The sequence below is a fragment of the Athene noctua genome, chromosome 3 (assembly GCF_965140245.1).
Source record: "Athene noctua chromosome 3, bAthNoc1.hap1.1, whole genome shotgun sequence".
Classification (NCBI taxonomy): Eukaryota; Metazoa; Chordata; class Aves; order Strigiformes; family Strigidae; genus Athene; species Athene noctua.
In genome coordinates this window covers 85,269,181-85,286,053 of record NC_134039.1, presented here as the reverse complement: position 1 = coordinate 85,286,053, position 16,873 = coordinate 85,269,181, and the positions used below count along the sequence as shown (strand labels likewise).

Genomic DNA, 16,873 nt, shown 5'->3' with positions numbered 1-16,873 from the left:
ACCGGCGGCAGCAGATGGGCAGCAGAGTCGAGCACTGGCAGGAAAATGTGTTTAGTGAAGTGTGTGGTCTGTGCATGCGACTGTGTGCGTGTGTGTGTGTGTGTGCCCGTAGGTGGGTGACTGTACACGTGGGCTCATGCTGAGATGAATTGTCAAGTTTGCTTTGGCCTGATTGATTAATGGATCTTTCAGGTGAGGAAGAAAATAATAGAGGTGAAAGGGCCAGCCAGGTTGAAGTCTTGAATTAAACATGGGTCCCTTCCCCACCAAATTACTGCAATTACTGCACCCACTCATTACCTGCAGCTGATGGGCTCTGAACAGGGCTTTTGGCATTGTGGGGAGGGGTAACAGTTGACTGCCCAGTGTGGGAGCAGTGGGAAAGGGAACGAGATAGTGTGTCGGAGCTGAGGTGCAGACTTTGCTGCAGATGGGTCTGCTATGGAAATGGATGGGTCCTTCTGGAAGTGCAACGGCTTGTGGGCATCTCTTACACTGAGATGGGTTTTTGAAGCCAAAGGCTGGGGTGAATAGACATTGGGGTGAATGGGGTGAGTGAACCTGGAGGAACTGTTCATAGGGGAATCTTCCTCTTCATCAGCATTTCCCAGGCTGCAGATAGGGATCCCCTGTGCTGTTATGGTATCTATCCTCCTTGCTCTTTCCTTCATCCTACTTTCTCAAGGTATAACCTCTCTCTGGAGGCAGGATCTGGAGGTGCTGTTTTTCAGGCATGGCTGTCCTGGCTATTGAGTCCTAGTCAGAGATGTTAAATAATGAGGGTGAGGATAAAGTAATTCTTTCTTTATCCCCTTAGGGAAGCAGGTATGTTTATCCTTCAGACAGTGTATGTCTGGGGCCAGCAATCACATCTTCCACAGACCCCTTCCGTCTGGGGACACCAGTGAACCAGCAGCAAGGAAGAACTTCAAGGACAGTAGTCCGTTTTAACAGTCTCCTAATTAAAGATATCTGCATCCTTTCTTTGAGCTTAGCTTTCTCATATTATGATTTCAGTCATTTTATTTATTAAATAAGTGAGGTATGGTCCAGACCTGTCATCATCATCAAGCCCAGACTCTGTTCCCAGGTATAATAATTTCCAGTGGTGAAGGCATATTTCATCACCCCTGTACCACAAGAGGGGGAGGTGTACCTGTTGGGAACTGGGCTCTAGAAGGATTTTATCACACTTTCTACATCTACTGAGGATAGACTAAGGTACTGTGGGACAGCTCCAGGTCAGACCGGTGGCATGGCCGACAGGGCTTAACTAGGCTAACAAAGCAGTCACACACTGATGTGTCTATTTTTTCCCCAGGAGACCATCACATCGTCCAGCTTCAGCTCAAGTCCAAGGAAACGGGTATGACCTTTGCCAGCACCAGCTTCGTCTTCTACAACTGCAGTGTCCACAACTCGTATGTTCATTTCTTTTGATACCTGCTTTCCATTCCACCCCTGGATCTGCCACAGCACCCGCTGCTGACTGGGGCATGTGTCCACTGGGAAGCTGGTTAGGTGTGGAGGTGATCAGGGGTCAGGGTCACTTGTGTGATAGTCACTATGATGGGGTCCCTCATAAGATGACCAAGAGTAGTATAGTGACCCTTTGTTCTGTTGATGAGCCTCCTTGGCAGGAAAGCATTGTTTTGAGGAGTGGTACATCCCCATGTGTCTCTCAGGCAGAGGAGCATCACATTAGTGGGAATTTACCACAGAATTGAGTCAAAAATGAGTCATGACCTCATCAAATGGCCCCCATCTTCCTGTTAAGCACCGTTTTTTGGATGGCTGGATCCTGCCCGTACATACACACCTCCAACCTTCACCCATGCTGTCAGTCCAACCAGCAGGAGCCTGCCCCAGGTGGTTAGCATGGACCCTCAGATCTGGAAGAACAAGAGTCTCTGATTCCTGCATGATGTGAACTGAGCAGGGATCACCCAGCTGATTCTCTCAAGATCATCTTTTCCATCCTGTGAGCTCCTTTCCTGCCCTGCACCCCATTCTTCTGGGGTTTAGCTGGCACCCAGGGCTGCTCAGGAGCTGCCCCACTGGAGCAGATCTGCAGCTTTCCTGCAGAAAGATGCTCTTCCAGCAGGTTGATCCACCCCTGAGCAAGGCTGAGTGGCTCTGTCCCCGCCACTGAGCCATCAGAAGTGCCAAAAGCAGATAATTACTGCGGCTCAGCAATTCACAAGGAAAGGCAAATCCTATTTCCGTGTTCCTGCTGCTTTGACAAACAGTGTCAGAAAGCAAGTGTTGGAGGGGAAAGCAGGAGAGATGGTGGTGTTAAATATTTATGGCATGTTTTGGTTTCTTACTTGACAAACTATAATACACTATCCATTTTTAATTTGATGTATCAGAGCAAGCACTTGTTACCAATTTGAAGAATAGCTTGCTGTACCAGAGCTGAAAGTGGATTGGAGTTGAGCAAGACTTCACAGAGACAGGAGAGAGGGTGTGCGTCTGCCTGTTGGGCTCAGCCAAGCAATACTGGAGGCAATTTTTTCAGTCCTACCCATTAAAAACCCACTGGCACATAAGGGCCAGGAGTATTTCCAACCCCAAGTTCCCTCCAGGTACTTCAGAGCCTGCAGCTGCATGAAGAACTCCCAACATTGTGAGTGACCAGGAGTCGATACCATCCAGTGCTTGTTTTGTGCAGAGAGCTTGTTATGGCTCGGTTTGGTTGCTGGTGAGCAAACATAGTACTAAATTAGAAAAGAAAAGAAAACAAAACAAAACAAAACAAGAAGTGTGTTGTAGGTATAAGTGAGTGCTGTAACACAGCCAGGAGAGGTGTTTGCAGCTCTTACTCTACAGGGGCATAGGAGAGCAAAACCTTGTAAGGTGGAGGGAATGGCTCTTTCCTACACCCTGAGTAGGTAATGTTCCAAATATTCCCTCTGCTTCCTGGGCAGCTGCTACAACAATCTTTCCTTTACTGCTGAGATGAAGAAAAGAAGAATACAGTCAATATATTTGCAGGAGCCCCATCACCCTGGGCAGAACTCACACTAATAAGCCTGTGGGACACAGGGGGAGAAAATTCCCTACTTCTTTCTTGGCTTTCTGGCTTTGGTCCATCCATATTTGTGTCTGGCCTCTGTACCAGTGAAAGTGGGAGGATTAGCCAGATGGGTCTGCTGGTGCACAGGGACTGCCCTCCATGGGCATCACTCCTCCTGCCAGCCCCTCCTTTGGTCACCTTCTCGTGATGTGTTCACAGCTCCCAGGGCACTAGTGCAGTTCAGCGTGGAGGCAGCAAGGCTGTAGCAGTTACCCTGATCTTGGTTTTTTTGTTACACTCAGGATTTTGTTACGGGCAAAAAGGGGAAAGCTGCTTACGTATGAAGCTGAGAACTTGTTGATAGTCTGATTAAATGTTGTAACAGGGCAACCAAAATAAACCGAAGATTTATTATTACTCTAGTTGCAATTACATGAATGCTATCTAAATTATCTAGTTAACATGAGACACTTGTGATCATAGTGACAACCAGCTCATGGAAAATCCAGCACCATCCTGTAACTCGATGGTGTCAGGTCAGTTCAATGCCTGTGGCCTTCTGCTAGTGATGGCAAGAGCACTGTTTGCTGGGCTGTAGTTCCCTCTGAGAAGCACCATCGGCTTCAAGGTCTGTCCTGTTGGCTAATGGGACCCAACTGGCCAAGTGACTGCTCTTTCTCTCTATTTCCAGGTGTCTGTCGTGTGTGGAGAGCCCTTACCGGTGTCACTGGTGCAAGTACCGCCATGTCTGCACCCATGACCCCAGCTCCTGCTCCTTCCAGGAGGGACGAGTCAAGCTGCCTGAGGTAGGCAGGGGCATGGGGCACAGGTCACATGTCGTGTACGTGGGCGACTGTCATGTCCCTCAGGGCTGCTGTCACCTTTTGGCCTGTGTCAGACCAGGAAGCCTTCTCCACCTCCAGTCCCACCCTCTCCTACTTCTGCTTCCCTTCCAGGACACCCTCATTTTTCCCTCTGCAGATAGCTCCCCTCTGCTCTACCAGATCCCCAGGGAGCTGCCGCTTCCCTCTCATACATGACAAGGAGTGTGTTACCTTGGAAAGTTATTGCAAGCTCCCAGCACCAAGGCACTGGGAGGGATGGGAAACACTGGACATGCATGTCCTCCAGGGGAGAAGGAGGTTGCCTCTAAGGAGATACCCCAGGCTGCTGAGACCTGGGGACCATTTAGAGCTATGTCTAGAGTGTCAGTGGATTTCAGCTGTGCTTTGAGCACTTCTGTGGCTTCGTGGGTTTGGTACCTAATGGCCAGTGCATCCGACTGCCTCAGATGAGGCTGGGGAATGCTTCATTGCCAGTTACTGAGCTGAACTGGACCTTGGGGCTTAATGCAGAGCTGGCTGCTGCTCTGAAAATGCTGTCTGGCTTGTATTGTAACTAACAAGCCCTTGCAGACAAGTGGAGCTCAGGAGAATACAAATAGGAAGTCACTTAATTGCTTCCTGGTCAGGAATGGTCTGAAAGCATCCTGGCCCATCTGGTAAATGACCTGAGGTGGCTCGTTGTTTGCCTGGCCCAAGGGACCAGTACCCATTAAGAGATCTGATATCTGCTGAACCACCGGGCACAGAGGTGGCTGCTGAAGGCTCCGGCAACGTGTGTCGCATTTGGAGGGTGAAATTCCCATTGCTCCCTGAGCTGCCTGCTGGCTCAGGTGTCTCTAACATGTTCCCCCACCTACCCCCAGCCCCTGCCCCGGGTAAGCCAGTTTGCCAGACCAAATGACACACGTGTAGTGTCTCTACACTCCTGTGGCACCCCCCGTTCCCTCCCACCCCTTCCTTATGTGCTGGATGAGATGTCACATATGTGCCTGCAGGTTGAGGTGTCCTGGATCAGACATCCTGAACTGCTGTGGCATTGGGACAGGCCATAAATATTCATGAGCAGGGAGGTTGCCAGTTCTTCATGTACCAGGATTCAGAATTTGCTGTAAACCTGCTGGAAAACTTGCTGAGGAGCTGAAGGGCTTGACACTCTCTGCTCGGTGGTGAAGGAAGGCAGCCCAGAGTTCAGCCCTTCTGGAGACTATCCCAGCCAGACAGGGCCTATTCCCTCGCTTGCAGCCTTGGCAGAGTTTGGCCAGTCCTGCTGGCCACGGGTCTCTGTGCCTTCCACCTCAGGAACCAAAGGGACATCACCTTCTTGCTGAGGTGACATTCCCTGGGACACTTCGTCTCAGCTTCCTGCTGTGCAGTGCCACCACCATTTACCTCCTCTGGTGTGTCTTATGTACCAAGCACAGGACTCACCTTCCTAGTTCCCATCTCTTCTCTCCTCCAACCCCTGCCCCAAATGAAGTGCCTACAAATCTCAGTGTACCTCCTCCTCCCTCATCCCCTGTCACATCTCTGGTATTTCTGATACTCGTTCCCATCAGAAAGAAGACCACTAGAAGTTCTGTGTCATCCCAGTTCCTTAGGGAAGAGACTGGGGGTGGTACAGCCCCTGATCTTTACTTTATTCTCTCCAAGATCTTGCTCTGAAGAACTGGGGAGGAGGCAGTGGACACATTGTCCTCTGCAGATCTGCCTACTTTAGCACAACTTTTCCATCACTGCTTTATCACCTCTCACTAGTTTTGTTTCTGAAAGGTATCCTCTTCAGACTAGGAGACAGCTCCAGTCTGGGCGGGGGGGCTTCATCTGTCAGTAGAGATTGCTCTTGCCCTCTTCCATCCCCTTTAACAGAGGATTTCCTGCTGAGCTCCAAACACCCCCTCTCTGATTGCCAAGCTGTTCTGTGTGATTTGCACGGCAGCAGGGAGAGGTACAACCTGACGTTAGAAGATGACTATTGATCTGCAAGGCAATGACACACACGTGTTACATTGGTCACTGCTAATGAGGGCAGCAGCCATGTTGGCTTCTGCAGCCCAACTGTCTCTGGGCACAAACCTTTCCCACAGGAGACAACATCTGTCAGTCAGCTGCGCAGCTCAGGAGCTGCTTTTGCTGTCTGCTGCACAGAAGAAATGCTTCTCAGCACTGGAGTGACTGGACAGTATCTGCAAGGGTACTGGCCTTGCAAAACCCAAAACGCTCAGAGATAACTTTCTGCCTGGCAATGTGAGAAATGCCCTGTAGCTTCAGGGTCCTTCTCACTGCCATCTGTGTGTGTCCCTCAAGGACACTAGGGCTGGGGAAGGATGGCATCACAAGTGCATTCTGACAAACACAGATTTACATTCACTATGTGGCCAGAAAGGTTTTGTCAGACGGCACTTTGCAAAAAATGATGTGTACATCTCCCATGCTTCTCTTGAGAATCCATCTCTCACTGACTCATCTCCCTGAAATTTCCAGTCTGGGTTTTTTGTTTTTTTTTTTTTAATTCTTTCCTTTTCTGTCCTGTGCCCATGCCTGTTTGTTGAGTGAGTTCTTTGAACAACAGAAACCATTTGGTACCTTGAAGCCAAGCCTGGCTCTTCATTGCCCATCCAGGCCTCCACCCAGTTCCCAATGACATAACATGACTCACAAGGTCTCAGGTCCATTTCTAGGCTTCCCAACACCATCTTCTGTAGTTCTCACAAAGTACCATCACCCTGAGCGGGCCTATTTTTACTGGCCTTTCATCTCCATCTGCACTACTGCTTTTGATCCTTTCCTCTCCTTGGCCCCCCGGAGGATGATGACAGGGAAGCTTTTGCTACCATGCAGGCATGAGTACCTGCTAAGTCAGTAAGTCTCGAAGAGGTACTGATGGGAAACTGTACTACCAGCGTGGGGTGGTTGGACCATCCCATTTGCAGTCCTTCCATGAGTCTGCTGATTAGCATGGCTGGCTTCCAGGATCGCATGGTCTGATTGCACCAAGAGAATCCTTGCCAAGCAAACAAATATTGGTGTTACTCCGTCATATGGACTGGTGCCAGAAACTCCTTTCCTCTGTAATCATCATGGCTGGCATGCCAAGCCTGCTCCCCTCCCCCTCAGTATGGCCTTCATCTTCTCTTGCTGATACACCCACCTCCAGGTGACTTGTTTCCACTCTTTGCCTGTACAGCATCTTGCCATCATGTGGGAAGAGGCTTCCCACTCTCCAGATGGCCTGAACTGCACATGGACCAATTGGGCTGGTACCATTACCTCTGGACCAGCCTGGAGCAATTTGAAGGGAAGCTTGTGCCCTTGTGTACTTCTGGTTCCATCATTTCCTTAGCACATCTCACAGGTTTCTGGATTTCCATGGGCTCAGACCCTTTCAGGTCTTCTTCGTGTTGTCTGAAAGGATCTTGGGTTTTTTACTCTTTTTTTTTTTTTTTTTTTTTTTCCTTGCAGTATGAGTTGCTGATTGATGCAGAGTGCAGGATGAATTTGAGACTGATTCAGTGGGGCAGCAGAAAGGCTTTGGCCATGACCCACACTGTCCAGAAGGCAAAATATTGTTTCTAGCTGTATAGCTTGTGATCTACCATCCAAGGGGAGCCTTTGAATTGCATCATGGATAGCTGTAACCAGCCAGCCCCAGGCTGGGACAAGGCAGTTGTCCTACCACCACCTGGCAAAACTAAACCAGCGATGGAGAAAGGATAGAAGAGGCATATCCCTTGCTATCAACAAGAAGCCATGACTTTCTTACCTGTCACTTGTTAGGTGGTCGGTGAATCAGCTGTGCCCATAATAGAGCTGAATCAACTTGTCTGGGGGACTTGGGAAAGCCTGTGCTTGCTCCTGGTGAAGAACTCCGGGGTGGTCACAAAGCAAGATTATTTATGATTATGGCACTGAATTCAATCAAATAGGATTGACAATGTCTCTGGATGATTTGTGTCAGAAATACTTCACCTTGGCGTATAATTTCCCTTTACATCAGGTTTTTGAAAGCCAAGTCTGCTAGCTTGAAAAAGTGACTTTTTGCTTTATATAGGGGAACTGATATTATTTTGGGGGGCAGGAAGGGAAAGAATGAAAAAAAAAATACAGACATTTTAATAGTGGACTGTTGTTTTTCCCAAAGAGAGCTGGTGGCAAAAGAGGAAAGAAGTAGTCTTAAAGATAGGGGAGAGCAGGCCAAGTTTCTGTTTTTTTCTTGGCCATCCTGTCTCTGCTTTCAACTTTGTTGCTGACCAGAGCTGAAGTCATAGTGCAGGATTAGCACTGCACCACTAACATGCTGTGAAATCAACCCTTACTTACTTGACAAAATCACTGAGTAAGCTCAGTCATTTTCTTCTGTAAATGGACAAGACAGTCAACAAGTAGTGAGTGGAAACTGAGGCACAGAGGAGTAAAACAGTTGATCTGAAAGTCTCCAGTGCGATAGAGGCTGCAGAAACAGCACCTGTTTCTCCTGATACCTATTACCCAATGCGCCTGATTGCATTGTCTGTCTTGTCTTCGTCCAGACCTGCTCTGATCCACTGGGGTAGTTTTCATGTCAGTGTTTCACAGACATCTGTACAAGGATGGGTAAGCTGGGGTTGAGTTGATGGGATAAAGGATTTAAGTCTTCTTTTGTGCCGCCTTCTCTAAGATGAACACTATCTTGTTCTGGGTCTTACAAGGATTTTAGCTTTGGGGGGCGGGGGGGGGGGGGGGGGAGAGAGAGAGAAAAAGGGAAAGAGAGAGAGAAAAATATGGCAAAAGCCAAAAGCAAGCCTAGATAACAAATCTATTATCCGCTGGGTTTAAAAGATACATAATCATTTAATTACCTTGAAGGAGGTTTTCATCTTTCCCTGCTCAGACGATTTGCGTGTGCGTGTGTTTTTCTTCCTCCCCCAAACAAGCTTTTTATTAAAAGGATTTTCATCTGCTGCCTAAAAAGAGAACAGAAGAAAAGATCTCGCACCAAAGTGTTTTATGTTGAATTGTACGTGCTAACGACAGTAAAGCCCACATAAAAGAAACAACTGCTTCAAATATTAATTTGTCAAAAGCGATAAAAAGCTGTGTGAGCCGCATGCTGGTGAGCAGCTGCTGAGGAGCAGAGTGTTGCTTTGCCCAGCACTTGCTCATGTCTTTTGTCGAACGAAAAGCTGTACTGGTGGTCCCTGCAATGGAGTGCAGATATTTAGCTCTGACAGGCTGCTTGTCCTTCTTGAGGGTGAGGTTTTTGAGAAAGAGGGAAGAAGGGAGGAGTAAAAAGAAGTCGGAGAGTGATAATGACAGCTCAGCCTGAGTTGGTAGACATTTAAGAGGCTTTTGGACAATGCCCTTAATAATGTGCTTTAGCTTGTGGTCAGCCCTGAAGTGGTCAGGCAGTTGGACTAGATGATCGTTGTAGGTCCCTTCCAACTGAAAATTAGTCTAGTCTAGTCTATTCTTACGCTGTTTCTATTCTTATTTCTATTCTATTCTATTCTATTCTATTCTATTCTATTCTATTCTATTCTATTCTATTCTATCTATTCCTAGTCTAGTCTAGTCTAGTCTGTTCCTAGCCTAGTCTAGTCTAGTCTATTCTTATTCTGTTTCTATTCTATTCTATTCTATTCTATTCTATTCTATTCTATTCTATTCTATTCTATTCTATTCTATTCTATTCCTAGTCTAGTCTGTTCCTAGCCTAGTCTAGTCTAGTCTATTCGTCTAGTCTAGTCTAGTCTAGTCTCTTAAAGTGAAAATGCCCACGTCTCCTCATCATGGACTTTGTCTGTAGTAAATTCAGCAGTGCCCTTCCCCACCCTGCCAGTGCCTCTCAGTCTGAGCTCAGGGAGGGCTTTACCCCAGGCTCTCAAAAAGCAGACAGGTTTTCAGGGCCCCCAGATGTCCTGCTCTGTTCTCTTTATGAGGTGCAGAAGGAAGGCACAGTGCCCACCTCCTCCCAAAACTCAGCCCAGTGGAAATGCCTGGGTGGCTGCACTGGGCAGAGGGGAGAGGGACTACTGGGCCTTTAGGTGATCACGGTCAACTCCTTGTTCCCTTGCGTCGACAAACCTTCTGGCGTTGCATCTTCAGCTGTTGCTGTGGCAACTGCTCGGTTTCCCTCCCACTCCTGTTTCCAGCCTCCCTTAACCCGGCCAGAGAGGCGGCTGTAAGAAGCAGCAGCACAAGGAGGAGAGAAACCCCATCTCTGCTCAAATTAACGTATCTCTCATTTCTCAGGGACTTTAATGACAGTTGCAGCGAGGCCAATACCAGAGCACCAATTCCTTCCCTGCTCGTCGATTATCCGCTCACTTATCCTGGCACCTGTCTATCATTAAGGGGAGGGTACGAGGTGTGGTTTCTATGGCAACCGCAGGCAACCTGCTGCCTTCAAGTGCTGTGAGCAGGCAGGGGGACGGTCAGGAGAGACGAAGAGATCAGGAACAGCTCTAGACAGGCAGCTGCTGTGGGCAGAGGCAGCCACCCCATGCAGATGGGGTCTGGCATGGTGATTCATGAACTTCATGGCACCTGCTTTTAAAGCAGCATGGGGGTTTGGTGTTTATCATCTATTTGGCTCTTAGAAATATTTCTAAGCACGTGTGATGTCTTGTCACCATCCTGTCCAGGGGGAGGCAGGGGTCATGTGGGAGGAGGAGGCTGTAGCTGATGGTTTGGATCCAGCTGTGCAGTGGTTTGGAATCTCAGGCTGTGGCACTTCAGCCCTCACCCACCATTACAGCCCTTTCCCAGAAATTGAGATGCATCGTGTAGTGGGTTCATCCTCTTCAGAAGGGATGCTTCAGATAATAATAAGAGGAAGTTAAAGAAATTGGAGGCCAGGCAGAAAGCTTTCCCCTTGTTCATGAACTCCTGTTAGAGCATGAAAATACTGCTCAGAGGCAATATCTGGTAGTGTATGAAGCCATGGGTTTTATTTCAGCAGATGAGAATTTTATTCTGGGCTCTGAGTTGGCTCGGTCACGTTCACCTTTCTGTGCCCCTGTTTCTCTCACACCCTCTCCTGATTTGGGAAAGCACTTTCTGTTAATAGGTGCTTGTACAGCACTTAGTACCTGGAGCTGTGGTCTATCAGAGGGGGCTGTTCATAAGAAGTCTTTGAGCATGTACAAACAAATTAGATAATTTGCTGTTGTTTGAAAGTCATACTGACTAGCACTGGGGGGAAAAAAAAGATGAAAAGCCTGTGAAGTGGCTTTTTCTGTTATTTTGGGGTAACTTTTGTCATCTGTGAGCCTTTCTGCCCTGCAGTCATCCAGCTGGCAGGGGAAAAGGCTGGTAACTTGTTCAATTTCCACATAACTTTTAGCAGGATTTTTGATTATTATGGTTGGTGGATCTGTAGGAAATCTGGTGTAGGGCAGCTTCATCATGTGTCTTCTTGAGACCTCCAACCAAATCAAAACAGGAACTGAGAGCTGAATGGGAAAAAGCCTCCCTGGGAGCGATTCATTCTACCTTAAGGCACATCTTGTTTTCTTAGAGCTTAGCTTCTCCAGCCACGATGTGAGTGACTAATTAAGAACTCGATCGTGTAATTTCTAGGAGCAACTCAGGGAGATAAATTTGAATGGAGATGTAAGAAGCGTCTGCACTCAATACTGTGTCTCTGCTAAGAGTTAGTCATAACAGTTGGGCTGCTCATCTCTCTAATGCAAGATGATTTATCCCGCAGGACAGTGATCTCAGAATGCAACAGGGTAATATTCATCTGTCCCTGCCAACACAGCACCCTTCAAATAACATCAGGAAGAGCTTATGTTGTTTTGATAGCCTAGCTCAGTGTAACGCCTCAAGTGGCTACAGGATTTCTCTGGCTATCTGGACATCTGTTAGGACTGCTAGGATCTGTATGGCACCCTGCAGTTTGAGGGAGGAAAGACAATTCCCCATTCAGACCTAGTCCACGGTGATGGCCTGGCTCTGAAGCAGGAAGATTTTGCCTTTCTCGCCTGTAGCATCATCTGCAATCACTGCTTTGGGACATGTGAGCTTTTGGGACCTGGCCAAGGAGAAACATTCTCAGGATGTTGAAGTTGTAGATAAGAGGTGAGGCTGGAATGTGTCTCCTTCCCTACTTGGGGCATCTCCAGGAGGCTAGGCCCAGACCCTCCTCCCCCACCTTGTCTTCAAGCATGAGTCCATTTGCTTTGGCTTGGACATTATCTCATGCTGTCATGGATCTCAGTGAGAGGGAGGGTGACAAGAGCCATGATATCACAGTCCTGACCTTCCCACTGTAGAAGCCAAGGTATTATGACTCTCTGGGCTTCTGTCCTGGTTTGCAAAGGCAGCTGTTTTGCATCAATGTGGCTTTTGTGTGCAACCTCTGGTCCATCTGTTACTGTCTCCTCCATTGACTTTTGAACTCACTGGCCATTCTTGGCCTAGTTGGGCCAAAGTCTCAAAGATACCAACTTCCTACTAACTTTGTAAAAATGGGCAGATTTAGAGGAGAAATAGATTGTTGGTCCTCCTTTAGGAAGAAAGCACCACAATTTGGGCTCAACCCTTGTTAGACACCGGAAAGCCCCATGTGAGAGTGTTGTCACAAGAGTTCCTGTCACATCTGAGGGAGCCTTGGCTGGAGCACGTCCCTTATGCATGCAAAACCCGTTTGTTGGCAGAGATGTATAGGAACCTTAGCTTTGTTGAGGAGCGACATGTCAATGTCATTGGTACCTAGATGGATGAGCAGTGACAGGTATTATTGCAGTGCTCAAAATTTGCAGCCTCACTGGGCTGCTGCAGTGCCATGGATAGATGTGCAGTGCTTTGATACACATGAAAGGTTCTTGTCAACTTCAGATGGAAGTTCTTACAGAAGGACAGAAGGCTGGCTAGGCGGAAGAATGCAGATGTATATCCTAATAATTAGAGAAGAAATTATTGTTTTATAAGCTGCCTGTGCGCTGCCCCATGCTTTGCACAATCCAGTTTTACTCTGTGTGTTATTCTGGAGGGCTGTCTTACATAACCAGGATTTTCCTTTAACAAATGACAGGCTTTGTCCAAGTAAATAGACAGTTATCTCATCTCTTGCACACACACCACCTTCCTCAATGCACACATTCATATTTCTCATGATTTCAAAACCAAGCAGTTACTCAGGTAACACCAGAACTGAGACCGCTTGCATGTCTCCGGTAGCCCCTCTCCTTTGAGCAGATGTACCTAATGATACAGTCATCTACTATTTTTGTCACTAGTCCACTCCCTTCATCTAGTGACCAGAAGGCTCCTGCTCTCTGGATCATTACTTTTCCTTCTGAGAGTGTGTCAAAGCAGCAAAGGGCTGAAAGAAAGCTAACGTTGTATCTCTATTTAAAAAGGATAAATGTGGTGCTTAGATAATTATGACAGCCTGACCTTGATCCTTGTGAAATAATGGACCAGCTGAGAAAGACTCTATTAATAAAGAATTAAAGGAGGGTAAAATCATTAATGTTGATCAGCGGAGATATGTGGACTGACTTCAAAGGCAGAATAGTCCTAGGTTGGGACCAAGTTCCCAGCAGACATGGGTCATTTCCCAGCACTGCCTGTGTGGCCTTGGGAGAGTCACTTTGCTCCTGATCAACGGGATTCAGCAGTGAGCTATGTGAGGTCAGTTATCTTCATTTAGCTTCTGCTTTTTGAGTACCCACTCTCTGGCGATCAGCATCGCTCATCGCTCTCTAGCCTTCACCACACTGAAGCCAGGGACCTATGAGGCAGCGGAGCTAATGATCTGCTATTGATCTGTTGGTCTCCCTTCCTCCAGCAGTGACATCTGTACTCTAATCTGTGCAAGTCACCGCTAAAGTACGTAACTACTAGAGTGCACAGAGCTTAAACGGGGCCAAATCTCTTCCAGGCCAACCACCTTTTCCCAGGCACCAGAATCACTTGCAATATCTGACAAAAGAGAGCTGGTGTTTGCTCCTGAGTGCATGGAAGACTCTTAACTAGAAAGGAGCCACCAGAAGTGACAGCGATGCAAGGACTCAATTATTCCTTTGTTGTCTCTGCAGATGTTTACACTTCCCATAAATCCTGTTGCTTTCTCCTCATCAGCTGCCTTTAAAGTTCTGAGCGTTTTCTTCGTGTATTATTACTTTTGCTGTGCCAATAAATAAGCACACTATCAATCAAACTAACAACATTGTAAACTTAGGAAGTGCAGATAAAATATATGGTGCATTAAAAAATTCTTTGACCGGGTGAGCTTTTTTGTAGCTGGTTTGATTGCTGCTGGTGCCGATGTAAATTTGGGGGAAGTATATCCAGAAATTTATGGAGCTTGGAATCCTGCCTACAAAGCATTGACCTGATTCCACTTTATAACCTAATAACGTTCCCCAGCACTGTTCGTGTAAATTTAAAATATAATTTTTATGATGCTAAGAATTAGTAGTGTAATAATGTAAACACAGCGTGGACTGTAACTCATGCTTTCCTCTCCCGCACTGGGAATGCTGAGCTCCTCGCCGCTTCATTCGCCAGATTATCCCGGGGCTGGAAAGTTGTTCAAGAGTTTAAAAATGATTCATCAAAGGAACCAGCTTGTCAGCCCTGGAGCCTGAATGCCCTCTCTTTGCAATGGTACAGGGTAGTTGCTAAACAAGCATCTGATTTTGCTCGGGTGTTGTCACAGCCCTGACCTAGGGTGACTGTGCTGAGGTGTGAGAGAGAAGTTCAGGCAACATATTCCAGGCAGTCCCTGCTGCCTCTCTTCTGCCAGCTTGCTGTTTTCCTGCTTTTGATCCAGGTGAAATCTGATTCCCAATGGGCTTGAGTAAGTTATGGTTCCCCACTTAGGTTCACTTTGTGGTCATGTTCCAGGCAAGATGGCTTGGATAAGGCACAAAGATCATTGCTGAATGAGGAATACTGAAAAGAAAGTCTTAAAAAACCCTGAAGTTGAGGATAAAGAAAAGGATTTTTATAGCAGGAGAAAATGGGAAAGTGGATGCTTTGAGTAGTGGAGGAATTGGTGGTGCTGGCTATGTCTGTTCCTGAATGGAGACGATGCCTGCTCTTCTGGGAAAGGAAGGGTTTAAATTCATTGCCAAGAGTTCAGTTAGTCTTACTATGAATGCCTGCAATGGAGTCAGCAATAGGTGAGCTCTAGTTTCCTTCTGTAGAAAGTGGAGATCCAGTCAATGCTGCCAGGGATCACTAAGGAACACTATGAAGGAAATGTAGGAAAGATTCCCTCACCTGAATGCTCTGGATGACACAAGATGCATAGGGGAAGACAAGAGAACTGGGGCACCAGCACAAGGGGGAGACTGTTGATAAGTGGATGGGTCATTGTTTTAAACCTTCATGGATGTTTTAATTATTCCCATGTAGGATGACTACCATTCAAACTTGATCAGACGTGTTTTCTTTTGGAAAATGAACAACACTTTGATGAGACTTGGGCTCATGATCCTGGCCATGAACAGTAACAGAGAGTAAAACTGTACAAAATAAGGTTAGAACAAAATCTAAGCAATATCACAAGACTATGAAAGAACCCTACGTATCTCATTCCTAGAAGAGGATGGTAACTCAGAATATCTGGTCAGTCTCCAGCTTATACTGGAAACAACATGGAGAAATCTCCATTAAATCATAACTATATATGTATGAAGCACCGTAAAGGAAGCAAACTAATTAGTTCAGGGCTAAGACCACATCGCCTCAGAGAGGTTTCATTGCCCTCTTTAACAGAATTCTCATGATGGCTTTCACTGGGGACTCACTCAAATATAGCTGTGATGAGGGCCATAACACATATGTGGGAGAAAAGGAGAGAAAGGGTTCTCATATTTCGGAGACTTCATTATTTCTACAAGCTACAGCAAAACACATTTGCAGGCATTCTATGAGGAGTTATAAATAAAGAAAATTAAACTACCATCGACCCAATGAGTACAGCTCATTTCATGCAGTGTTTTCACTGGAAAAGCTCTCTGACTTGATAACTGGCAAAATTTGGTGATTTGAGGTGTGCATCGCTGCTGATACGAGTAATTGGCAAGGGTGGAGGATATTATTTTAAAGAGACTGACTCATTTGAAAGCATCTAAGGAATAGAATGAAGCTACACACACAAAATGAATCAACAAGAGTCTGCTTGCAAATGTGTAGCCCTGGTACAGATTAAACTGGATTTTAGCTCCTCTGGAATCTGAACCAGCTCCCCTTATTGTCAGGGGAAGGGCTTAATTTATTATATACCAAAGACAGAAGGGGTGGGATTGTGACCTTCCTCGGTAGAGTTGTTGGCAGTGGATGTTTTTATTTCCCCTACATCATGGGAAAACTGTGCTTTTCCAACCGAGATGTTGTCCATTGCAGAGGAAGGGTAAAGAGAAACTGTCTCCACTGGAAAAAGTCCAAGATTACTCTTTTTAAAGGACCCTTCAACTTGGGTCCTACTGCAGGGTCTGCTCTGATCAGGTTGATGTTTTACCTTCAAAACTACAAACCTGACCAGGCACCCAAAGCTTGACACAGGCAACAAAATGAGTACTACGTTTGAATTTGAACCCAGAGCCTAGTCCAAACTCTGAGGTTTTATGCAGTACATCACCCAATGAAATTACCTTTCCCTCCCCTGTTTCAATTAGAAAGAACATTAGGTCAATCAGATAAAGCCACATTGGGAGGATTTCCTCTTTATGGCGCTTGCCTCTTCAATTATCTATAATGAACTTCCTCACAGCGCTGCAAAGCTTTTTATATGCAAACGAATCCTGTTTTGGGGCTGCTGCAATCACTGCTTGTTAATGAACTTGAAACAAGTGTTATCGGAAAGGTTACAGCACCAGTGGTGGAGGGAGACAGGATAAAGCTAGACAAGAAAGACCAGCCTGAAGAGCTGGGATTGGCCTGCAGGTAACATAGTGGACTATCTCCAACCCCCATTCTCCAGCCCCCTTCAGAGGCTTTTCTATTTGACAGACATCAAGGAAAATGCCCACTCTTGGGAAATGGCTGCTCAGCTGCAGATAGGGCTTTCCCA

At 46.7% G+C, this 16,873-nt stretch overlaps 1 protein-coding gene across 1 annotated transcript in view; it reads left to right on the top strand.

Annotated features, from left to right (window-relative positions):
- The window catches only part of PLXNA4 (plexin A4), a 462,846-nt gene that overhangs the window by 349,552 nt on the left and 96,421 nt on the right, over window positions 1–16,873 (top strand). Inside the window, exons 8-9 of the mRNA XM_074903539.1 lie at window positions 1,322–1,421; window positions 3,711–3,825. Of these exons, the coding sequence (XP_074759640.1) occupies window positions 1,322–1,421; window positions 3,711–3,825 (215 nt within the window). The remainder of the gene's footprint in view (window positions 1–1,321; window positions 1,422–3,710; window positions 3,826–16,873) is intronic.